Source organism: Schistocerca cancellata, chromosome 2, assembly GCF_023864275.1.
Source record: "Schistocerca cancellata isolate TAMUIC-IGC-003103 chromosome 2, iqSchCanc2.1, whole genome shotgun sequence".
NCBI classification, from domain to species: domain Eukaryota; kingdom Metazoa; phylum Arthropoda; class Insecta; order Orthoptera; family Acrididae; genus Schistocerca; species Schistocerca cancellata.
The window spans coordinates 263,770,594-263,798,082 of NC_064627.1; the positions used below are offsets into that span (position 1 = coordinate 263,770,594).

The 27,489-nt window shown below is 42.5% G+C and overlaps 1 protein-coding gene across 2 annotated transcripts in view; it reads right to left on the reverse strand.

Moving 5' to 3' along the window:
* The window catches only part of LOC126161605 (protein tramtrack, beta isoform-like), a 202,726-nt gene that overhangs the window by 103,946 nt on the left and 71,291 nt on the right, over positions 1–27,489 (reverse strand). For both annotated transcript variants that reach the window (XM_049917556.1, XM_049917555.1), the window contains exon 4: positions 24,137–24,542. In XM_049917556.1, coding sequence (XP_049773513.1) covers positions 24,137–24,542 — 406 coding nt within the window. The remainder of the gene's footprint in view (positions 1–24,136; positions 24,543–27,489) is intronic.

A 27,489-nucleotide genomic window follows, 5' to 3' on the forward strand; every position in this document is an offset into this window, starting at 1 on the left:
AAAAAAAGGAACGCGGATAAGCTACTATGAGCAGCATAGTGAATGCATTATTATACAGGGTGGTCCATTGACAGTGACGGGGCCAAATATCTCACGAAATAAGCATCAAACAAAAAAACTACAAAGAACAAAATTCGTCTAGCTTGAAGGGGGAAACAAGATGGCGCTATGGTTGGCCCGCTAGATGGCGCTGCCATAGGCAAAACGGATATCAACTGCATTTTTAAAAATAGGAGCCCCCATTTTTTATTACATATTCGTGTAGTACATAAAGAAATATGAATGTTTTAGTTGGACCACTTTTTTCACATTGTGATAGATGGCGTTGTAATAGTCACAAATGTATAAGTACGTGGTATCACATAACATTCTGCCAGTGTGGATGGTATTTGCTTAGTGATACATCACCCATGTTATAATGGACTGTTTACCAATTGCGAAAAAAGTCGATATTGTGTTGACGTATGGCTATTGTGATCAAAATACCCAACGGGCGTGTGCTATGTATGCTGCTCGGTATCCTGGACGACATCATCCAAGTGTCTGGACCGTTTGCCGGATAGTTACGTTATTTAAGGAAACAGGAAGTGTTCAGCCACATGTGAAACATCAACCACGACCTGCAACAAATGATGATGCCCAGGTAGGTGTTTTAGCTGCTATCGCGGCTAATCCGCAAATCTGTAGCAGACAAATTGTGCGAGAATTGGGAATCTCAAAAACGTCGGTGTTGAGAATGCTACATCAACATTGATTGCACCTGTACCATATTTCTATGCACCAGGAATTGCATGCCGACGACTTTGAATGTCGTGTACAGTTCTGCCGCTGGGCACAAGAGAAATTACGGGACGATGACAGGTTTTTTGCACGCATTCTCTTTAGTGACGAAGCATCATTCACCAACAGCGGTAACGTAAACCGGCATAATATACACCATTGGGCAATGGAAAATCCACGATGGCTGTAACAAGTGGAATATCAGTGACCTTGGCGGGTTAATGCATGGTGCGGCATTATGGGAGGAAGGATAATTGGTCCCCATTTTATGGATGGCAATCTAAATGGTGCAATGTATGCTGATTTCCTACGTAACGTTCTACTGATGTTACTACAAGATGTTTCACTGCATGACAGAATGACGATATACTTCCAACATGATGGATGTCTGGCACATAGTTCGCGTGCGGTTGAAGCGGTATTGAACAGCATATTTCATGATAGGTGGATCGGTTGTCGAAGTACCATACCATGGCCCACACGTTCACCGGATCTGACATCCCCGGATTTCTTTCTGTGGGGAAAGTTGAAGGATATTTGCTATCGTGATCCACTGACAATGCCTGACAACGTGTGTCAGCACATTGTCAATACATGTGCAAACATTATGGAAGACTTGCTGTTGAGAGGAATGTCGTTACACGTACTGCCAAATGCTTTGAGGTTGACGGACATCATTTTGAGCATTTATTGCATTAATGTGGATTTACAGGTAATCACACTGTAACAGCATGCGTTCTCAGAAATTATAAGTTCACAAAAGTACATTTATCACATTGGAACAACTGAAATAAAATGTTCAAACCCACCTACATTCTGTACTTTAATTTAAAAAACCTACCTGTTACCAACTGTTTGTCTAAAATTGTGAGCCATATGTTTGTGACTATTTCAGTGCCATCAATCACAAAGCAAAAAAAGTGGTCCAACTAAAACATCATACTTCTTTACCTACTACACGAATATGTAATAAAAAATGGGGGTTCCTACTTAAAAAACGCAGTTGACCAATGGCAGCGCCATCTAGCCGGCCAACTATAGCGCCATCTGATTTCCCCCTTCAAGCTAGACAAGTTTCGTTCTTTGTAGTTTTTTCGTTTGACATTTATTTTGTGAGATATTTGGCCTGGTAATGATCAATGGTCCACCCTATAGTACAGGTTTATATGCTAACTAGTCCCACAAATGATGAAGAGATTGAGGAAATGTATGATGTGATAAAAGAAATTATCCAGATAGTTACAGGAGACAGAAATGTAATAGTCATGGGGGACTGAAATTCGACAGTAGGGAGAGAAGGAAAAATCGTAGGTGTATAGGGACTGGGGTAAGGAATGAAAGAGGAAGCCACCTACCAGAATTTTTCAAAGAGCACAACTTAATCATAGCTAACAATTGGTTAAAGAATCATGAAAGAAGGTTGCATACATGGAGGAAGCGTGGAGACACAGGAAGGTTTCAGGTAGATTATATAATGGTAAAACAGAGATTTAGGAACCAGATTTTACATTTTAAGACATTTCCAGGGGCAGATGTGGGCTCTGACCACAATTTATTGGTTATGAACTGTAAATTGAAAGTGAAGAAACTGAAAATAAGGTAGGAATTTAAAAATATGGGACCTGGATAAACAAAGAACCAGAGCTTGTAGAGATTTTCAGAGAAAGCATTAGGGAACAACTGACAAGAACTGGGGAAAGAAATACAACAGAAAAAGAATGGGTAGCTTTGAGAGATAACGTAGTGAAGGTAGCAGAGGATCAAGTAGGTGAAAAGACAGGGGCTAGTGGAAATCATTGGGTAACAGGAAAGATACTGAATTTAACTGATGAAAGGAGAAAATATAAAAATTAAGTAAATGAAGCAGGCAAAAAGGAATACAAACGTCTCAAAAATCAGATTGAGAGAAAGTGCAAAATGGCTAAGCAGGGATGGCTAGAGGACAAATGTAAGGATGTAGAAGCATATATCACTAGGGATAAGATAGATACTGTTTACAGGAAAATTAAAGGAACCTTTGGAGAAAAGGGAACTATCAGATGAAAAACCAATCCTAAGCAAAGAAGGGAAAGCAGAAAAGTGGAAGGAGTATGTAGAGGATCTATATAAGGGTGATGTACTTCATAGATGAAGATTAGACATGAGATATGATACTGTATGAAGAATTTGACAGAGCACTGAAAGATCTACGTCGAAACAAGGCCCCAGGAGTAAACGACATTCCATTAGAAATACTGTTAGTCTTGGGTGAGCCAGACATGACAAAACTCTTCCATTTGGTGAGCAAGATGTATGAGAGAGGTGAAATACCCTCAGACATCAAGAAGAATATAATAATTCCAATCCCAAAAAAAAAGTAGGTGTTGACAGCTGTGAAAATTACCGAACTATCAGTTTAATAAGTCACAGTTGCAAAATACTAACATGAATTCTTTACATTTGAATGGAAAAATTGGTAGAAGCCGACCTCGGGGAAGATTAGTTTGGATTCCATAAAAATGTTGGAACACACCAGGCAATTCTGAACCTACAACTTATCTTAGAAGAAAGATTAAGGAAAGTAAAACCCACATTTCTAACATTTGTAGACTTAGAGAAAACTTTTGACAATGTTGACTGGAATTCTCTCTTTCAAATTCTGAAGGTGGAAGGGGTAAAATACAGGGAGCAAAAAGCTATTTACAATTTGGACAGAAACCAAACGGCAGTTATAAGAGTCGAGGGGCACGAAAGGGAAGCAGTGATTGAGAAGGGAGTGAGGCAGCGTTATAGCCTACCCCTGATGTTACTCAATCTGTATATTGAGCAAGCTGTAAAGGAAACGGAAGAAAAATTAGGAGTCCGAATTAAAATCCACAGAGAAGAAATAAAAAGCTTTGAGGTTTGCCGACGACATTGTATTTCTGTCAGAGACATAAAAGGACCTGGAAGAGCAGTTGAACGGAATGAACAGTGTCTTGAAAGGAGGATATAAAATGAACATCAACAAAAGCAAAATGAAGATAATGGAATGTAGTTGAAATAAATCAGATGATGCTAAGGGAATTAGGTTAGGAAATGAGAAACTTAAAGTAGTAGATGAGTTTGCTATCTGGGAAGCAAAATAACTGATGATGGTCAAAGTAGACAGGATATAAAATTTAGACTGGCTATGGCAAGAAAAGCATTTCTGATGGCAAAGAAAGTGTTTCTAAAGAAGATAAATTTGTTAACATTGATTATAGATTTAAGTGTCAGGAAATCCTTTCTGAAAGTATTTGTATGGAGTGTAGCTATGTGTGAAAGTGAAACATAGATGATATTTAGACAAGAAGAGAATAGAAGGTTTCGAAACGTGGTGCTATAGCAGAATGCTGAAGATTAGATGGGTAGATCACATAACTAATGAGGAGGTACTGAATAAAATTGGGGAGAAGAGGAATTTGTAGCACAACTTGACTAGAAGAAGGGATTGGTTGATAGGACTGGCTCTGACGCATCAAGGGATCACCAATTTAGTACTGGAGGGCAGCGTGGAGGGAAAAAATCGTAGAGGGAGACCAAGAAATAAATATACTAAGCAGATTCAGAAAGATGTAGGATGCAGTAGTTACTCAGAGATGAAGAGGCTTGCACAGGATAGAGTAGAAAGGAGAGCTGCATCAAACCATTCTCTGAACTGAAGTCCACAACAACAACATGGCTTGTGAAAGAAAACCTCAGTCTCAGCGTGGAAAGAGTATACCAAATCTTGTGTGAAAACTATCTGAACAAATATTCAGATTTTGGCAAAATTTATTTTGGAGCAAGTATGATACTTGAAACAAAAGGTATTATATAAGTTTGCAGTCACAAATGATCAAGGTGAACACAAGATACAATTTGCCAAAATTAAAGCAGAGGTTGAAAATACCGCTTCAGTTGTAAATTACTTTACTTTCACACGACCGGTTTCGGACTGTTACAAGCCCATCCACAGGTGTCGTAGCTGTGCTGTAGTTCCCCGTTCTGTGCTCATAGGCAGCACACCGTGCGTGGTACACACGGTGGTTGGGGACCACAGCACAGCTACGGCACCTGAGGATGAGCTTGTAACAGTCCAAAACTGGTTGGGTGAAAATAAAATAATTTATAACTGAAGCAGTATTTTCAGCCTCTGCTATAATGCTGAGTTGCAGATGTTCTGCCAACAGGATTGTTTGCCAAAATTAAAGTTCTGTCCAGGTCTAATCATCACTAGGATAAAATGTAAAGCCATAGAAATTCTATAATATGAGAACAACTTCAATTGGAAGGGGGAATGACACAAAGTACAAAAATTGTGGGACTTGGTGTTATGAAAGGCAATCAGCCTTAACTCATTTGACAAATAAGCTTTAGGATCTACTTCAGTCCAGTAGAATAATACTTCACAGTGTTTATAAGAAACTAAGAATGACATCTCTCCACTGCCTCTGATGATGTCTCCTGCAGCAGGTGACATAATATTTATCTTGATCTTTAGATCAACAGAGATGTTTAAGTCAATGGACTCATAGTAAGGAGGAGCAAGATAAAAATCCTGATTGACTAAATTGTTTGTAAATGCTGATATGATTCATTTGACTAGATCATGGCCAATTTATTCCCTGTCCCATTCCAAGGGCTGAAATGATGTTCCATTTTGGGTTCCATTCACAAATTCTTGAAAGGCACCTCCTTAAGAATCACAAGGTGAGTCAGAATGGTTCAGACCTTTCTGGGTGGCTGGAAGGGAAAGCATGAGAGAAAGATTCTCCATTTTATCAACCACACATTACTATCTGTCAAGTCAGCCATACTCCTATCAAAATATGAGCCAATCCATGAGCAGAGAGACATTTGAGAGGAAATGAGACGTTATTTCCCACAAAGCAATGCCATAAAGGCAAGAAGTAAACTACTGAAGCCATGTCTTTTTTTCTCCTAAGTGTACTCCTGCAACAACCTAAGCATTAAAAAATATGTGCTTCATAAATAGCTAAAAAAAGAATTACATATAACTTAGATGCACAATTATCTGTAATCTTTCAAATATACACCAGAGTGTATTAACTGCCTCATAATACAATAAATTGAGCAAGCCTCCACAGTGGTATAAGTGCCCAACACAGACTGTTTGTAAACTGAATGAGCACAACAAAATGCCAGAATTAGCTCTTAATGGGAATTATTACCTTGTGGGCACTTTTTACTGAACAATGTATTACAGTAGGGGAAGGCTGGTTGATAGGAACAGAAGAAGCAAGTTTCGTTCCAAATCTGCACACAGGTTGCCACATGAAAGGAAGTTGTATACAAGAAGCAAGTTTCATCTCTCTCTCACACACACTGTGGCCCCAAGATGTACATCTACATTTACATCTACATCTAGATGGATACTTCGCAAATAACACTTAAGTGCTTGGCAGAGGGTGCTTTGAACCACCTTCACAATAGTTCTCTATTATCTTATTCTCGAAGAGCACATCAAAAAAATTAACATCTATACCTTTCTGTGCAAGCTCTGATTTCCCTTATTTTATTATAATGATCATTTAACCCTATGTAGATTGGCATCAACAAAATATTTTCACTTGGAGGAAAAAGTTGGTGATTGAAATTTCACGAGAAGATCCTGCCACAATGTGAAACACCTTTGTTTTAATGATGTACACTCCAAATCCTATATTATGTCTGTGACTCTCTCTTTCCTATTTCTCAATTATACCAAATCTTCTTTGAACTTCCTCAATGTACTCCATTAATCCTATCTGGTAAGGATCCTGCACTGTGCAGCAGTAGTCCACAAGAGTGTGTCAAGTAGACACTCTCTTTAGTAGATCTGTTGCTTCTTCTAACAAGGGAACCTCTCCATCGCAACCCCATTGGTTTTAGTTATAAGTTGCCACAGTGGATAGGCCTTGAAAAACTGAACACAGATCAATCAAGAAAACAGGAAGAAGTTGTGTGGAACTATGAAAAAAATAAGTAAAATATACAAACTGAGTAGTCCATGCGCAAGATATGCAACATCAAGGATAGTGTGAGTCAAGTAGCGCCGTGGTCTCGTGGTTAGCGTGAGCAGCTGCAGAACGAGAGGGCCTTGGTTCAAGCCTTCCCTCGAGTGAAAAGTTTACTTCCTTTATTTTCGCAAAGTTATGATCCATCCGTTCGTTCATTGACATCTCTGTTCACTGTAATAAGTTTAGTCTCTGTGTTTTGCGACCGAACCGCAAAACCGTGCGATTGTTATTAAAGTCGCGAGCTATATTTGCTGGATTCATACTGCCCACAGAACACATCTCACATACTTAATGCACTCTTATCCAAAGTAGCGAACAGTCAACTGCCAGCCAGGGAGCCTCGTTAGCAGGAATACTCTCACTTCCGTGCGCTATAGTCTACTGACGTTGTGTGTTTCGATGCTTGTTTAGGTGTAGCGTATCCATACTACGGCACAGTTACCTCACATCGGACAGACAGATAATAATTGTCTGAAAATAAAAATTTAAACTTTTCACTCAAGGGAAAACTTGAACCCAGGACCTCTCGTTCCGCAGCTGCTCACGCTAACCACAGGACCACAGCGCTCCATAGCTCACTCTATCCTTCATGTTGCCTATCTTCCACATGGACTACTCAGTTTGTATATTTTGCTTATTTTTTTCATAACTCCGCACAACTTCTTCCTGTTTTCTCGATTGATCTGTGTTCAGTTTTTCAAGGCCTATCCACTGTGCCAACTTATAACTAAATCTGAGGAGGGTGCCATGGGGAGGTTCCCTTGTTAGTGTTCTGCCAATAAATTGCAGCCTTTGGTCCGCCTTCTCCAAAACATTTTCTATAAGTTCTTTCCCATTTAAGTTGTTCGTAATTGTAATTTCTAGATATTTAGATGAATTTATGGCCTTTATGTTTAACTGATTTATTGTGTAGCCAAAGTTTTTACCGATTCCTTTTAGCACTCATGTGGATGACCTCACAATTTTCATTATTTAGGGTCAATTGCCAACTTTCACACCATGCAGATATCTTTTCTAAATCATTTTGCAATTTGTTTTGATCTTCTGATGACTTTACTTGATGATGAACAGCAGCATCATCTGCAAATAATTAAGACGGTTGCTCAGATTGCCCCCTAAATTGTCTATACAGATAAGGAACAGCAGAGGCCTACAACACTACCTTGGGAAACATCAGAAATCACTTCTGTCTTACTCGATGACTTCCCATCAATTACTATGAGCTGTGATCTCTCTGACAGGAAATCACGAATCCCGTCGCATATCTGACATGATATTCCATAAGCACACAATCTCATTACAAGCCACTTGTGAGATACAGTGCCAAAACCTTGTAGAAATCTAGAAATATGGAATCAATTTGAAATCCTTGTCAATAGCACACAACACTTCGTGTTAGTATAGAGCTTGTTGTGTTCTCCACGAAAGGTGTTCTTTAAATCCGTGTTGACTGTGTGTCAATAGAATGTTCTCTTAGAGGTAATCCAAAATGTTCTACAACAATCTATGTTCCAAAATTTTGCTGCTTATCGATGTTAATGATACAGGCCTGTAAGCATTTATGCTTCATACTGAGCAAGCAAAAATGCAGAAGAGATAAACAGAGGTAGTGCATACAACTGATCGGAAAGTGCTTCATCATTTGTTTTAGCAGTGTTAGCACAGCATAGTGAAATGGAACATAGCTTTTAGTGAGGGCTGTTTGATCACTAAGGTCAACAGTGACAGAGGAAAGCAATAGTGCTCTGAAGCCTCCTATGAGTTCAGGACTACAGGGCTGCATCAGTCTAACTATTCTGATGTCTCAATGATCCATTACTGGATCATATAGGAGAGCAAGCACTGACTTCAGTATGACTTTCACTGACCAAGTCTAACTAACTTACTCCTTTAGAAAGTCGGCTGTCAACATTAATCACAGTTTAAAACAACAGTAATTTCTTAAATATATAAAAGGACAAATGATTTACACTATCCATCACTCCTCAGCTTTAGCGTGGCACAGAAAGGAGTGCGGTACTTAACTACAAAATCTTTCATCACCTACCCAGCGATCTAAAGAACTTAATGGATAAAAAAATTAACTTCAAACAAAAAGTAAATCACATCTTCACAACAACTCTTAATCCAAAGAAGAATTTCTGAATGTGTAATGTGTGTGTGTGTGTGTGTGTGTGTGTGTGTGTGTGTGTGTGTGTGTGTACTGGGGGGAGAGGGAGAGGTATAGAACATAGCTTAGTGTGAAGCACTGTATGCATACCATAGCGAGAGTTATTACGATCCAAGGAGCATGCAGCTAACAGCAGATGTTAAGGGCATATCTTGCACTAAACATTACACAAGACAATTGCTTATGTGCCTTCCGCATGGACACAGGTACCGGACATCCTACAACACACGTCATCAATGTGCCATAGATGAACTACTTGTCTATTGACCCCTAAAGCACCATTAACAGTAATAGACTGAGAGTCGTATTTATACTGGAGTGGTACCCTAAGGGCTGGAATGCTGACAACTGGGATCTCTTTAGATACAGTGATAGATTTTTATTCAGTATTATCATATACACTGATGAGCAAAAATACAGTGACACAGAACAACGGGAATGTTTGAAATAAGTAGTGCCAGCGATGGGCAGGTGGCAGCACTGCATGCTCATGACAGTTACCGAGTAAACAGTCCACCATTTCAGTAATCATGGATCAGTGGAATGTACAACAGGGTGGGTTAGCTATAAAAATGTTTTACAAAAACAACGATAGTTTGGTAGCAGCACAGAGGGTGTTTCGACGTTTATATAATTTAGGACGTCATGATGCCGTTCCGTCAAAACACGCATCAAAATGTTGGATTATTAACTTTGAAGAGACTGGATCTGCCCTCTAGAAGAAATCAAGAGGACGGTCAATAAGTGTGCGTTCTTCGGCAAACATTGATGTTGTACGCGAGTCTGTCTTGGGGAGCCCACGGTGTTCAATTCATAAGCAAGCAGCAGTGGTTGAAATGTCCCAGAAGAGTGTTCTCAGAATTCTTCATCTTGATTTAAAATTTCATCCGTACAAACTACAGATGGTACAACAATTGAAGGACAATGATTACCGGTTACGATTAGGATTCTGTCAACAAATGATAACAAAAATAAACAATGACGATATATTTCTGAACAAGCTGTGGATGTCAGATGAAACAAATTTTCATCTTACAGGTTATGTGAAAAAACAGAGCTACCATTACTGGGCAAACACAAGTCCTAATGACATTCATAAGCACCCTTTACATGCTAGTAAAGTGACAGTATGGTGCGGTGTTTCATCACATGCGATTATTGGACCATATTTTTTTGCAAATGAACACTGAAACACAATAGCCATCAATGCCAATCATTATGTGGAGATGTTATGAACTTTTGTTACACCTACATTGAACAACTTTCCTAACGTCCAAGAAGCCTTGTTTCAACAGGATGGAGAGACATAACACACTGCATGGCAGTCAATGGCATATGTGTGAGAATTGTTTGGTAACCGTGTGATCTCATGATTTGGTAACAATCCCTTTCCCCCTAGATTGCCAGATTTATCCATTGCTGATTTTTTCTTGTGGAGCTACCTCAAGAGCAAAGTCTACATGACTCGACCAAGAACCTTGGATGAGTTACAACAGAGGATTCAGGATGAAATTCACAGTATCCCAGCTGAGGTGTTACAGCGGTCATTGAGGAATCTCAACAGCAGATTTCACGAATGTATTCGTACAGGAGAATGCCATCTAAAGGATGTAATTTTTAAAAAATGATAAATGCCATCAATGTTTCGTAAATGGCAAAGTTGTAAGGTTTCAATTACTATGAATGCAATTTCCTTCCTTCACCACTTCTAATTTTATTGGATTGTGGAAATGTTTCCGTTTTTCTGTGTCACCCTGTATTCTTACTACTGTCCTCAACATGACTGAATACCACATGGTGGCTCTGCGAATATGCGAAGTGGTAAGTAAAGTATACAAATGAAGCAGAGATGAATTTGGAATCACTCTAGCAATATTATGGACCACAAATGGGGCAATCCCCTGACATACATGACTACGACAAAAGGCAGTTTGTTATGACTTGACACCTGAGAACAAGCATCTATGAAACAGCAAAGCTGTTAACTGTCTTTGGTAACTGGTTAAAGGACTGTGAAACCACAAGTAAGTGACAAGGTATTGAACAACTATGCATCATAGAACATGAAGCTAGGAGGCTTGCCCACTTTGCAAACCAAGACAGGCAGCGATCCGTGGCAAATCTGGTGACTGAGTTCAATGATGCTGCGTGCAACCAGTGTTTCAGAGCACACCATTCAATGCCCATAACGAACATGGGGCTCTGCAACAGACGATCCCTATGTGTTCTCATGATGACCCAATGGTATCACCAATCAGAACTGCAGTGGACATGGAATCATTGAAACTGGAACGTGGATCAATGAAGTGTGTGTGTTTGAAGTTTACGGGCGCTAAACAGCGTGGTCATCAGCGCCCAAACGCATAAAAACAGGAACACAGGCAGTGAAGGGACTAAGACAAACAGCGAACAAGGAGAACGGCTAAAAGACACAGACCTGACGCAGTTCCAAATCCTCACATACAGAGGCAAAACAAGAGGAGAAGGAACACACTAAAATGGAAATGAAACACAAGGAAAAGATAACAGAAACCGAAGGGAAACAAGGAGGTAATCGTGACTGGCTGACCTCTTACCTAAAATCTGGGTGAGCCAGTCACCCAGCAGCACATTATAACCCTCTCCCTAAAATCCGAGGCAACAAATTGGACAGGACACAAAACCGTAAGACCTTAACTACAGTCGTTGCGTCATCTTGTAAAATACAGGGCAAATCTGGTGGCAAAGAAACCACCGCCCTCTGGTCAGAGAATAAAAGACAGTCAAGTAAAATGTGGCGGACAGTAATCTGGACGCCACAAGAACTGCAGATTGGGGGGTCCTCCCGCCGGAGTAAAAAACCATGCGTTAAGGGACTGTGCCCGATGCGGAGGCGAGTGAGGAGAACCTCCTCCTGCCTGCATGACTGGTAGGACGTACGCCATGGCCGCGTGGTAGCCTTGACCAGACGCAGCTTATTGTCACCGACTGCCAGCCACTCCTCTTCCCACTGACGCATAACACGAAAACGCAGGAGGGAGGTAACAGCATGGAAGGGGACGGCACATTCAACAACGTGAGGGAGGGAACATGCATCTTTGGCAGCCACATCAGCCAGTTCGTTTCCCCTAATACCCACGTGCCCCGGCACCCAGCAGAAGGACACCTCCTTCCCCTGCCATTGCAGGTGGAGGAGGGCATCATGGATGTTCTGGACGACCGTATCCGCTGGGTACAAGTGGTGCATGGTCTGAAGGGCACTCAGGGAGTCAGAACAAATGAGGAACTTAAGACTGAGAACACACCTCATCTGCTCCAATGCCCGCAAGATCGCAAACAATTCGGCATCAAAGATGGTAAATGCTGCAGGAAGCCGTAACTTGAAGACTCGATCAGGGAAAACAACAGCACAACCAACAGAGTCCCCCTGTTTAGAGCCATCTGTAAATACTGGTACATGGTCGGGATGCTGGTTTAAAATATCAGAAAATAAGGAGATAAAAACAAACGCAGGAGTGCAACTCCTCCGGTACTTCGACAAGTCTAAAAGGACGCTGGGCCTCTGGAGCAACCAGGGAGGCAGGCGAGTAAAACCTTGTCGTTGGGGGGCCACACGCTCCACACCAAGGAACTCAAGCAAATGCTTGGCACGAATCCCAAACGGTCTCGTTGCCCTGGGACGACTGGAAAAGAGACGTTCCATAGGCGGTCGGGCAACGGTAGGGTACGCAGGGGAGGTAGGACAGGCAAGGAATTGACACACCCGTCGCACCATGAGGAGTTTCCACCAGATGGCGAGCGGCGGTTCCCCTGCCTCAGCACACAGGCTGGGGATGGGACTGGTACGGAAGGCACCAGTGGCCAGCCTGATACCCTCATGGTGTACTGCATCAAGAATCTTCAGATACGAAGGCCTTGCTGACCCATACCCTGTGCAACCATAGTCAAGACGCAATCGCACGAAAGCCCTATAGAACTGCAGCAGACGCGCCCGATCTGCTCCCCAGGACCGATGGCTCAGACACTTCAAAATATTCAGTGCCTTCAGGGCCCGCACCTTGAGGTCTTTAAGGTGAGGCAACCACGACAACTTGGAATCAAAAGTGAGGCCCAGGAACCGCACAGTGTCGCTAAAAGGAAGAATGGTGTCCCTCAGACGCAATTCAGGGGAGGTAAAAAGACGTCGAGAACGATTAAAATGAACACACACACATTTGTCTGCAGAAAAGGTAAAACCCGTCTTTGCGGTCCATGCCTCTAATCGCTGTATCGTAAGCTGCAACTGCCGACTAGCAGTGACAAGATTGGAGAAAGAACAGAAAACAGCAAAATCGTCCACAAACAAGGAGCATCGGACAGGACTCCGGATAGTGGACGTGATACTGTTAATGGCGACGGCAAAGAGGGTGACACTTAAAACGCTTCCCTGAGGAACACATTCTCCTGCACATACAAATCAGATAGCACATTACCAACCCTACGTCGAAAGAGGCGGTGGGAAAGAAAGGACCGAATGAAGATGGGGAGACGGCCACGAAAGCCCCACTCATGGAGTTGATTGAGGATATGGCGGCGCCAAGTAGTGTCATACGCCTTATGAATGTCAAAGAAGACACCAAGACAATGCTGGTTACGTAGGAAGGCCTGCTGGATGGCCGCCTCAAGCAGGGTCAAGTTGTCGATAGTGGAACGACATCACCGAAAGCCACACTGAGAGGGGCTAAGGAGCTGCCTGGTCTCGAGCAGCCACACCAGGCGACGGTTGACCATGCGTTCCAACGTCTTCCCGACACAGCTCGTCAAAGCAATACTTCGGTAACTGCTGGGATGCGTTCGGTCCTTCCCCGGTTTGAGGAGAGGAATCAAAACCGCCTCCCTCCATGAGTCAGGGTATGTGCCGGATAACCATATCATATTAAAACAACTCAGGAGAACTTCCTTGGATGGCAGCAACAAGTGCTGCAGCATGCTGTACCGGATTTGATCATGACCAGGCGCAGTATCATGAGCCACAGACAGCGCCGAATCCAGTTCCCACATTGTGAAGAGGCAGTTGTAGGGTTCAGAATTTGGAGACCGGAAGTCCTAGTGACCCCTCTCGATGGCAGTTCGGTAGCGGCAGAAATCTGGATCACAGTTAATAGTGGTGGTAGATTCCGCAAAATGCATGGCCAGTGTCTGGGCAATGTCGCTCGGCGCCGTGAGGAGACATCCCCGATGCAGCAATGCCGTGACAGGTAGTTGGCTGCGCTTCCCGGAAATCCTCCTGATGGCTTCCCATACTTTCGTAGAATTAGTGGAGCGGGAGATGGAGTTCAAGAACAATTGCCATGATCGTCGTTTGCTCTCTTTAATCACTCGCCGCGCTTTGGCCCTTGCCACCCGAAAGGCCGCAAGATTGTCAGCTGAGGGACGGCACTTGAAGCAGCGCAGAGCTGCACGGCGGGCTCGGATGGCGGAGCGGCACTCAGTGGTCCACCAGGGGACAGGATGCCTCTTGGGATTACCGGATGACCGTGGAATGGACAATTCAGCAGCATGGGAGATCACGGCTGTAACATGGTCTACCCATTCGTGGACGCTGGCACAGTGTTCCAAAACAGCCAGTTGGCTGAAAAGCGTCAAGTCAGCTCTGCAGAGGTGCCACCGAGGTGGCACTGATAATGCCACAGCCTCATCCAGGAGGCGAATCCAAAGGGGAAAGTGGTCACTAGAATGGAGGTCAGCAACAACCTCCCACAGAGCAGAATCCGCGAGTGCTGGAGAGCAAAAGGAAAGGTCAATAGCCGATGACGACCCGGAAGCAGTACAGAAATGAGTGGAAGCACCAGAGTTGAGGATGCACAGTTCTTCAGACATCATGAGGCTTTCCAGAATGCGACCCCTGGGGCAAGTAGTCGGAGAGCCCCATAAGACATTATGAGCATTGAAGTCCCCCAGCAGAAGAAATGGGCGGGGGAGTTGGCTAATAAAGTCTGTGAGAGCCTCAGAGTCTATATCCTGAGGTGGTAAGTAAACTGAACAGACTGTGAGCCTCCGACCCACAAGAAGGTCAACTGCAGCTGCTTGCAAGTCTGTAACGAGAGGGAGCTCAGATGAGGGGTGCATGTCACGGACAAAAACCGCAACACCACCCTTTGCCCTTTCCCCCGTCAGATCGTCTTTTCGATACACGGTATAGCCCCGTAAAGAAGGAGCACCAGTGGCCCGAAAATGTGTCTCTTGGAGACATAAGCACAAAAGGCACTCTCGTACAAGGAGTTGTAATTCGGCCACATGCGTCCTGAACCCATTCAGGTTCCATTGTAAAAGGAAGCCAGTGATCAGGGGGGCTGAACTTTCATCCTGCCTCTGTGCTTTGGAGGAGAGCCCGCACTGGCTGGAGATTTATTCCTGGGGCGAGAAGATTGCCCCCGGTCGACATCAATGTCCATCAGCTCCGACGACGACCCACGGGAGATGTCAGACAGTACGATGGCCTCGTCATCGGACCGACCCTGACTAGTCTCCTCAGGTGGCAAAACCTTCACCTTCGGCGTCTTTGTCTTGGAGGGCTTAGAATGCAGAGCCTTGTCTACAGGAGGAGCTTTACTCGCCGGGGCAGAAGGCGCCATAGGGGGAGAGGCATGAAGTACCCCAATGTCAGCAACCACAGCCTTGTCCGACGTTGCAGGGAGAGCCGCAGGTTGCAAAACAACCGCAGCAGCACAAGTGCACTGGCAAACGCAGGTATTAGTGCTAACACTAGCAACCTCCGTTTGCGTAGCAACAGTGGCCATTTGTACCGGTTTCTTCAGAGCGGAAGCGAAAGATGTTGTAAACACAGGAGGTTGCATGGCCTTAAAGAGCTTCTTGGCCTCACCATAGGGGATGCGCTTAGATGTTTTAATCTCCTGTATCTTCCGTTCTTCGAGATAGATGGGGCAGACCCGGCTCCAGACAGAGTGACTCCCAGAGCAATTCATGCACTTCACAGGCGATGAACAATCGGCTCCTTCATGGGCAGGCTGACCACATTTGCCACAAGTGGCTATCCCATTGCACCCCAACGTAGTATGCCCAAAGCGCTGACATTTAAAACAGCGCATTGGGTTGGGGAAATATGGCCTTACTGGCAAACGTAAGAACCCCACTTTAACATGCTCTGGGAGTCTCGGGCAACTGAATGTGAGAATAAACGAGTCGGATTTGACTAGGTTCCCATCAACTCGTTTCATAATATTCTGCACGTCAACAATACCGTCATCAGCCCATTCAGATTTTAACTCATCTGTGGGGATATCCACCAAGTTCCTACATGTCACAACACCCTTACTATAGTTCAGAGTGGAGTGGAGCTCGGCCTCGATAGCGTACTCTCCGAGACAGGTTGCTTTCCTAAGAGAAGCGACTTGACGGGAACTAGAAGTCTCACCTAACAGAGTCCCATTGCGAAGTCACTTCACAGATTTAAGTGTTCCTGCAATCCCCTCAAGACCCTTGTGGATGTAAAAGGGAGAAACCCTCTCAAAGCTACCCTCCTTCCGTATAATAATCAAAAACACATTCTGATTATCAGCATGTGCTCTGTTACGACAGTCTGATAAATCTCGATCAACACCAGGCGCTGGAGGACTCGCAGCACGAAGTCGCTTCTTCGATGGGGTGTGTTTTCCCACCAGTGGCCCACCCAAGCCACTGGTAGGGGGAAATGTAGAGGTCGAAGGGTCCATTGCGGTCCCACGAGCAGCTAGGGAACTAAAGGTCCGCTCAGACAGAGCCCCGCGTGCCTGAGTAAGCCTTATACAACTGGGGTGCGGCAGGTGCCCCAGAGGTTGCCCGCTTGCGACTGTTCCACCCCAACAGCCATGCATCTCATAGGTGCGGAGCACACCGGAAGATTGAGGGGTTTTTATAGAGGTTGTCCTTCCTCGCAATCCAGGCGGTCAAGCCAAGATTACCATTCCCCGCAGCACACAACATTCCACCGCCGCGCCATACAGTGGTCGCTGAAGCATGTCCGGGGGTTACGGTGACAGGAAACTGGCAGCACCGACCAGTCCCCAGCTCAGGACCCCGGGGTCGCCAAGCCCGTACTCAGCAAATGAATGCTGAGCCCCTGGGGGGGTGGATCAATGAAAATCTGTTGCCTGGTCAGATGAATCACATTAATTTTTACACCAGGTCGATGGCTGTGTCCAGATATGCTGTTATCCAGACGAATGATTCCTAGAAACGTACATGCATTGCACTGTGGAAGTAGTCCGCCTGGGCAGAATTATGGTTGGGTAGCTGGAGCTAGAGACAGCAGCCACAAATTTGATGATATTGTGAAAGTTTGTAGGAGTGACAAAACTGAGGCACTGAAAGTGATACTGGTGCCAGAGCTGTGAAGTAATTTAAAGAGAAGTAAAGTATATCAGGCGGACCACTACATGTCAGAGAAGATGAGAGGTCTCCCTGGGTACATCTGTGGCAAGAGAATCCTACCCACATCAGACCTCCTACCAAAATGATTAAGGGCGAAGACGATCACAGAGTGAAAACTGCCTAATGCCTTCTAGCCAGCAGATCAATAGTAGTAAAAGTGAGAAGGTTAAAAACGTAATGGACTTAAGTTGGAATGGCAACAACAAAAAAGAGAGAAATAATTAGGTCAGTAAGAGAGTGGGGCCAGGTGAATATACCCAGTGGCTCTGCATGTGACAGGGGCATCCCTCCCACAGCTGCCCCAACATTGATTCATTATAGTTCAAGTGTTAAATAGGAAAACAGCACTAACTATTCGTCAAAATGCTACCCCTAAAATAGAAAATAGCAAGCGGCAGAAAAAAGGACTAACTGCATCCAAAACCAATGAAAACAGAGTAAAAGGCACATGACCAAGGCAGCTGACACAGCAAGCAACGAGAGAAAGCCCACCCCTAACTACCATACCCCACCCCGAAAGTAGTTTAAAATGTTACATCAGAGAACAAAAACCACTTTCACAGAGAACCAGTTCAACAATCCGAGAGCTGTCAACCAATATTTGAGGCAAAAAATCCAGAAGATGATGCTTAACATGGAGAAATATAAGGAGGGAAAATGCCACCAGGATATGAACTATTGTCTATTAGGTTCCGCAAATTCATGTTAGTTCATTACATAAAATAAAATTACTATTTAATCTGGTACAAGCATTGGGGAGGCGACAAAGAACAATGGATTCCTTCCGGCACGCACGCAAGGAAGAGAGCCTTTTTGTACTCATCAGTCTTCTGTCATGTTTGATGTGGCTCAACACTAATTGCTTTCTTGTGCCAACCTCTTCAACTCAGAGGAGCACTTGCACCCTACAATGTCACGCTTTGTTAGGTTATTCCAATCTCTATCTTTCCGTACCATCTTTACTCGCTACAGCTCCCTCTAGTATCATAAGTGTTCTTTCCTGATGTCTTAACGGATGTCTTATCATTCTGTCCTTTCTTCTTATCAATGTTTTTCACATGTTCCTCTCTTCACTGATTCTGGGGAGGACCAACTATTTTCTTATCTTTTCACACAATTTTCAGCATGCTTCTAGAGCACCATAACCCACATCTGAAACGACTGGGTGCTATGTTCCACAGACATGGTACTGTGAGTTGCCTCCCTAATGACAATTTCAATGTTCATTTGAAGTGATTTTGTATTTCAGGCTGACATATAAATACGTTAATGTCTGTAATGGAATTGACACATGTTACTGGAATACATTTTATACCACACACGTGTTTACAACAATACATATAAAATTACAAAGAAGAACTGTACATGATATCTGGCTTTGAGACTGTAGCATAGTGTCAAATCTCTACGTATTACAATCAGAGCCTCTAAATCTTCAGCACAAAATCAAGGACAGCCTTTATATGTTCTTGGGGGCACTCTATACACAGTCCACAAATGAGTCCACAAAATATAAATTGTGAAGCACAAGGAGTACAACAAACAAGTTAAGAAAAATTTCACTTAACATTAGACATGTATGATAGGTAACGTGTCAAGTGAACATGCAGGCAGTAGAGGCTGAAGTGCCCAATATTCACCAAAAGTAGCTTATAGAGCCCTCATCAAATTGTCCTCCTTAAGCATATGTGCAAATGGACGATGAACTGGCAATATTTCACACCTTAGAACCACCTGAAGTACCATTAAAACATAATAATATCTTGTCAGACAAGGGTGGAAGGAGCAGAGAAAATCAGCTTAGTGTCATGAAGAAGAGAAAATAATGAGGCAAGTAAACACCACTTCTCTTATGAATTGCTGACAATCTAAAAATCTGTTTTCCTCTTTGTTTTGAATAACTATTAATCCTTACCAGATATTCTTTCACAGTGTTACGATTTATAGGAACATCATTTTGGTACACAACAATGTAAGATTGAGAGTAACAGCAACAGTGATCCAAACATCATTCAGACCAATGTGAAACTTCAATATAATAAGAACTATTGTATTTATTATTCTTACTATACTCTTGAAGGTTACCTTATGTTGACGATTTTTAGATAACGTAGAACAAATCTCGAACACAACATACATTCTAAATAGGAGCCTGCTGCCACCAGAGTCAGTGTCAGTGCTTAAATTGACACTGATATTGTTTCTGTCAGAGAAAAATGTGATCATCTGACACTATAGGTGAACAAGTCAACATCTACATTTGAATAAGTTTTGAACAATCCATATATACAATAAGTAATCATAAAGTTTTAATTATCACTTCGAAAAAATAAAAGTTTGTTATTAATTTTTCTTTTGTTGATTTGTGAGTCTGCAGTACTGGTACACAATGACACCACTGCATCATAGTACCATAGCACATCACAAGAGGAGCCACAACAAAATAGCACAGCCCACTGATAAAGCAGAGATGATCTGCCACATTTGGTTCCAGCTCCTCTAGTAATGTGCTATGATATGGTAGCACAGGAAGTTTGATGTGGACTAGGAAAGCAGACAAGTCATTGGGGGATGATGATGATGATGATGATGATGATGATGATAATAACAGAATCACTTTTTTGAGGTGATAATGAAACTTTATGACTATCCTGTGTATACTTCATGTCAAGTTCAGAATCTTATTAGCAGTTTTACTGTAGCTGCTGTCATGTATCACCATCAATTGTCATACTGTTGACAGTAGGATCTTGTGGCAGTGTTTTCCCCCGAGACCTGACAGTGGATCAGTGTTGGTGCTGGATTTCCCAGAGTTGAAATAGTATAAGTTCTCAGATTTAAAGTCAAATGACGTAACTGAAAGGGCAAGAGGGTTTCATTAGATTCACAATTAGAGACAACAGGATCCTCCACTGAAGCTACAAATATACTTCAAGTGATGCACCCTTTCTCCCACCACCTTGGACTATGTGAGTTGGTGGAACGAGAAGAGGCTGTAGTCAAAGTCCTTGAGTCTTTAGTCGAACTGTCATAGCAGCCCTAAAATGCCTGTTGGAAGTTACACTTATGGCACACTGCCACCAATTTTAAGTTCCATGCAATATTCATCTCACAACTACCACCTCAATTAATGAGATCACTATTAGTTTTTATTTTTATTAACCACACAACATCTCAAAAATCTTTCATTCTGCATAATACCAAAGTCTAATGCACATCCTCATTCTTTCTGTAGTGGTCAATCTCACCAAATACATACATTTTAACCAGTCATGCAGAAGATAACCCTATGTTTGGTCAGTTTACAGCCCATATTCACAATGAATGTATCCACAAGCATAAGCATTGGCAGAGATTCCTTTGCCAAGCTGATCAGACGTCCAGTGGAGCCCAGTAGTTGTACTCGACCAGAATCCTCAAAAGTATTGTTCCACTTAAAGGAGAGACTAGTCATTTGTTCTTGTGTTCACAGTGTCCTGCAGCATTAACCTAAGCACACTCTTAATGCAGATGTTCTTGCAGAGAAATCATTCCCAAATATTTTCGTTCAAATGACTATTTTCCTGGGCATTTGTGGCCAGAGAACTGTAGACTAAAGGCAGTTATCTTAATGTGGCACTGTAATGAGTGATGGCAGCCAAGTGTATGTAAATGTGAGTCAGTTTCTCTGTGCAAAGTGTGCATCAATGTGCTGTCCAGCTTCATCCCTAGACAGATGTTGTGGAATGGAGACAATTACCTCTTTGCACCATCATAGGCGATTTAACATTCTAGTAGATGTCACTGTCACATAGAGCAAATCTTGTCACTCAACAATTATGTGATAAGCAACACGTCTACATCTGAAAAACAACTCTAGCTCTGTGGAAAAAATGTTGAGTTGTATATCAATATAAAAACTAGCTTTCAAAGTAAACTTTGTTCTGTTGGAGGTGGGAGGAGACAGGGGATAACAGTGCATGTGCGCAAACGCACGTGCGCACGCACACATGCACATGCACACACCAATAGAAAGAGAGGAAGAGAGGGGGAGAGGGGGAGGGGGAGAGAGAGAGAGAGAGAGAGAGAGAGAGAGAGAGAGAGAGAGAGAGAGAGAGAGAGAGAGAGAGCGCACTGGTATTCACCAAATTCAATGTGGCAATACACATAAACCTAAATCTTGATGGGTGAATGGGGATTTAAACACCATTTCTCCTGCATGTGACTCCATTACCTGAACAACTGTATTGAATTACTCAGCCAAAAAAGGTAGGGAAGGAGGGGGGGGGGGGTGCAGGGTTGGGGAAGGAGAGAGATGGTTGTGCCCTAACTGTATCTTGTGAATATATCACATGGTGTAAATGTTTGCTGATTAATGCTATTTCAATGTGGTGACTGTTTGTTTCCATGGACTATTATTTATATTTCACACAGAATTTTCCACTATTCTATTGATAACGTCTGATTGACAGGACATGCTACAGGAGAAACACTTTTAACTCTCCCCCAGATCCAAGGTCACTAGCACACACCTTTGTGGTGGGATCTGACTTGGAGGTAACTGGTTCACTTCCGGATGGTGGAAGAAACTTTTAACCCAAGTATCTGGCCAGCAAGGACAGAAGATTAGGTGGTGTGAAGTTCCTAATCACCAAACTCTGAGCCAAAGTCCTTCATTAAAATCCAATCCTCTCCAAGTATCTTGTGGAGAGAGGGTACGTGACACTGCTGAAGGTAATCCATGTGTCAGATGGAGAGTTCAAACTCGGCACCCTGCTTTGTGCTATTTAAGAGTAGGTTTTGTGTTGGCACCGGATTTCATCCTCTCCCTTCTCTCGTTTTCATACAACACAAAGACGGTGCCACACTATATACATCCACTAGAATTCCTACACTCAACAGATATACTTAGGACACTACTATTCCACAGTGTGAGGAAAAAGGCCACGATGTGTAGAAGGATAAAATCCTTTCTGATTAGGTGGTTAAACTTACTCCTCGGGGTCTCCTAGCCAACACTGTCATAACAACTTTTTGGGAACTAACGACCTCGCCACTTAGTGCCCTGAACAGCCACTCACCATTATTGTAGTTGCACTCATTGTCATCATCATCATCATGAACAACAACAACAACAACAACAACAACTCTTTCTTTCTTCTAACACGGCAATTATGAAATGTAATTAGATAATAGCTACACAGTACCAAATAGTCATATACGTGTGTGTGTGTGTGTGTGTGTGTGTGTGTGTGTGTGTGTGTGTGTGTGTGTGTGTGTCGGGGGGCGCATGAGCGCTTTTTGTGCGTGCTCACATGCCTGTGTGTACTCTACCTTGAAAAAGGATTGTGTGAAGGCTAGCAAGGATGTTAATCTTTTTTATGTGCCTGTCAATGACTCATTGCCTCTACTATTTTTTTGAGTGATTATCTTCATTCCAAGTTATTTACATTCTAGCAGAACTTTGTATTATTTCATTAATTCCACTTGTTTAAACAACAGTTAACACTGGAGATATGATATAACTTACAAGCTTAACAACAATATTAGGAAAAGGATAGATTGCGACTCAGTGTAAAGATGACAAATGGCTCTGAGCACTATGCAACTTAACTTCTGAGATCACCAATCGCCCAGAACTTAGAACTAATTAAACCTAACTAACCTAAGGACAGCACACACATCCATGCCCGAGGCAGGATTCGAACCTGCGACCGTAGTGTAAAGATGACACATTGAATTGCAGACAGGCACAACAGAAAGACTGTTACACATTTAGCTTTCGGTCAAAGCCTTCTTCAAAAAAGAAAACACACACACATTCACACAAGCAAGCACACCTCATGCACACATGACTGCTATCTCCAGCAGCTCAGACCGGAATGCAACTGTTATGTTGAACAAAAGCAACAATCTGGAGTGCGACAGGAAAGGGCAGAGGGAGGGGTAGGGATAAGCAGGGTAAGGGTGATGGAGAGAAGAGTTCTGTGTGGTGGAACATGCAGGGACTAGAGGATGGAATGACAAGACTGCCAGGCAGAGTATTAGGAGGCTGTGGGGCAGAGCACAGTACACAATGAGAGTGAGGGGACATGTGAAAAGGGGGAGGTGATACGACATAGGGGGCAGGAACCGTTGGGTGGAGGGTGTGGGGACACTAGATTATCGCAGGTTGAGGCTACAGTAACCTACTGCCCCACACCCTCCACTCACTAGTTTCCACGATTTTTCACATGTCCCCTCACCCTCACTGTGTGTGACTTTCTGCCCCACAGTCTCCCAGTGCTGCGCCTGGCACTCTTCGTCATGCCACGATCTAGTCCCTGTGTTTTCAGACAAACAGCATGCCTCCCGCCCTCCCACCTGTTCCCTGCTATTCCTCCCCCTTCCCTGCCCCATTCCAGATTGTTGCTTTTGTTCAACATGACAGCTACATTCTGCTCCGACCTGTTATAGATGTCGGTCATGTGTTTTCTTTTCTGAAGAAGGCTTTGGCTGAAAGCTAAGTGTGCCACAGTCTTTTTCTTGTGCCCATCAACAAATGCAACATGTCATCTTTACAGTGGGTATCCTCTTCCCAATAATGTTGATATTCCAACTTGGACCTTCCATTATATGCTTAATAGTTATTACACAAGGGTAATCTCAATTTGGCTTCTACAATGCATCAAATGGAAAAGAACAGTAGACTCACAACTGCATTTACACAATACTGAAATAAATGTCTTCACGAGAAGTGATCAGCACCTGCCAAAGAGCACTGTATATGTTAACTTATAAAATAATATTGATATAATAGAACTATCACTATGCCTACCTTTAATTTGGCCTGTATCAGATGCCACTGCTTTTGATTGGGAACTCTTTAAATCCTGAAGTCCTCCGAGAGATCCATCAGTGCTTTCCTCATGTGGTTCATCAATTGAAAGCAGAGGTGAGGCAAGGCTTTCAGATTCACTGTCTCTCGATTCAAGTTTTGGTATCACTTTTGGGGGACATTCAGGTTCATTCGTTTGCTGATGTTGCTCCCAGGCTTCTGCAGATGACGCTGACTGTCGCCGTAATCGCTCTGTTGTTGTTCTCGATGTTGGTGTCAGGGCAAGAGGGGTTGATGGTAATGGCGGAGACTGAGATTGCTGCACAGTACGTTGCTTCTTTGGAGGAGACTGTCCATCAACTGGAATAGGTTCTTGTGGGCTTGGAGACTTTTTACACACTCCCATCTGTAATATAAAGCAAGTAATATTAAATCCAAATGTCAGCCATTGCAGCTAAAACAACACTTGCTATGGATATAAATTATGTGTTTCCTGTTTCTTAAGCACAAATATCAATAATGAAAATTGAACAATGCTATAACTTCAATCCATTACTGAAAAACACACATTTAAAGCCGATCCTGAAGGGTAAACTTGGCAAGAAGTCTACAATTTAGACACCTTGGATGACAAATACAATACAGTTCTTCAAACCTTTACCACTGTCTTTGATAGCTCTTTCCCATTAAAAAGAATTGCACGCAGATATGGAGTTTTTATTAAGCAACTATGTATAATTCATGGCATAACAAGTAGGAGGAAAGAGGAGCTGTGTCACAATAAGCACAATCAGAGTTCAGTAACAGAATGTTACTGCAGATAATACTGCCAAGTGCTGCAAAATGTTATCGAATACACTAAAACAATGCTTTACCCCTTGAGAGTAGAAAGTTCTCAGAACAAAATCAAAACCATATGGTCAATTGTGAAAGAGATATCTAGTCAGAATGTGGATAATCAGTATGTTACATCCTTCTTGTGTTTCTGTTAGTGATCCACCCAAGATACACAAAATATTTAACAATCACTTTTTGTCAATGATCAGCAAGTTAAATCAAATTTTTTTGTACAGGTAAATATGCAGCACTATTGAAAGCTGGTGTTCCAAGGTAACTATAAAACACCCAGCTACAGGAAACAAGCAAAGATGAAATTGAATCAATTACTACATCATTAAAGAGTATATGTTCACATTGGTATGATGAAATTTCAAGTATGATTATGAAGATCATACATTTTTTCTGTACTGTCACCAGCACTGTTTCTCTTTCATGTTGAAATACTCAGCAATGAAAACACTTAATCAAAAGGGTGAAAGAGAAAATGTAGACAATAATTGATCAGTGTCTTTGGTACTAGCATTTCCAAAACCTTTGAGAAAACAATGTACTGGACAGGAGTGGCACATCACAGTACACACAATTTGCTGTCAGACTCGCACTTTGGCTTCAGGAAAGGAGCATCCACAGAAAACGTAATATATTCTTGTGTATGAGGCACTAGCAGGGTTAAACAGTAGACTGAGGGCAGTAAGTATTTTCTTTGACTTAACAAAAACATTTGATTGTGTGTACCAAGTAATACTTTTGCAGATGCTGGAACATTATGAGATTAGGGGAAAAGCTCAACAATGGTTCACTTAATAGCTGAGAAGTAGAAACCCGAAGGTTGTCCTTCAATGTCAACAAACAAGGATGAGATGATACAAGCATTATTGTGAGAAACGTAGTAATATAAATTATTCAACTAATAGTGTGGTCAGTAACATGTGAAAAAGGTGACGAAATAAAAAAAAACTTGGCCAAAAAGTGGCTAACTTTATTCACTACAAGCTGTTACCCATGGCTGCACCCGCATATCAGTAGCTTTGTAATGATGAGTGATGGTGATAAGTAAGTGATTGTACATTTAATGACATCTGCTGCCCTCACGTGTCTGCCTGTTCAGATAAGCAAGTGTTCTGCGACCTACTCTCCCCTATCTCAAGTTGCCACAATGTGCAATGCATCATGCATCCAAGCATTATGCCAATGATGCAGCTATATATTATAAACCATTTAGATTATGCAACAAACAATGTGGAACTATGGATTAAACACACTGAAGATTGAATAAGCATTGTATTAATTACTTTGAATGCTACCACCTACAACATATCAACCAATAAAAACATTTTCACAAAGAATAAATGTTTTTCCCTAATTCATGTAATATTCTTGAAGGCATTAACTACCTCATACTACACACTTTCTAACATAGCTTACATTCTTCCTCATTGTTCAAGCTATCTCCTTACCAAATTTCATTGAAATTGGTTCAGCAGGTTAGTGATAATAAATTTTAACATGACGCATGATGTAGTCTTTCTTGCATCTCAGTGTTTATGATGTCATGGATACTGAACTATATACTGTACAATAATATAATTTTGCAGGTACATTAAATGGTATATTGAACACTGCCTGCAAAAGGTGTGTGAATACAGCTAGTAGTAAAGAAGTAATAAATTAAAATATCATGGCTGATGTGACAATTTCACTGCATGAACAGCAAAAAAGTAGTAAGTGATAAAATTTTTTCCTTTCATCAATTTGTGGGTGTTGTTCCTAACCAGGAACACTGAAAGCTGCTGACAACTCCACCATTCTTACTGAAACTCAGGACATCTTAAATCGTTGGAAAGAGCACTTCAGCTCACTGTTAAACCACGCTTCTACTGCCGCTCGAGATTTCCTCAAAAACGTCCCACAGCACCCTCCAAAACCCTGGATGGCTGATCCTCCAACTTTTCAAGAATTCTGCAAGGCACTCAAGAGTGTGAAACCTGGGAAGGCTCCTGGACCTGACAGCATCCCGATGGAGCTTATTGAGGGTGGCGGCTTGCCTCTAAAAATTAGACTCTTCTCACTCATTCCATTAATGTGGGAAACCCGCAAGGTACTAGCTGACTTGAAGAACTCCACAATTGTCATCATCTTCAAGAAGGGCGACAGAAGCATCTGTGGTAACTACCGGGGAATATCTCTACTCTCTGTCACTGGCAAAATTTTTGCAAGAATCCTTTTAAATCGCCTCCAGACACTTTCAGAGACTATACTACCTGAGTCTCAATACGGGTTTCGACCTTCAAGAGGGACAATTGACATGATTTTCTGTGCACGACAACTACAGGAGAAGTTGAGAGAACAGCAAAAGCCTTTACTATTTGTTTTCTACGATCTAGAAAAGGCCTTTGATACAGTTCCCAGAGAAGCCATGTGGATGGTCTTAAAACGCTTCGGCTGCCCTGGACATTCTGTTGACCTGATTGAAGCTCTCCACGATGATATGACTGGACAGGTCCCGTGCCAGA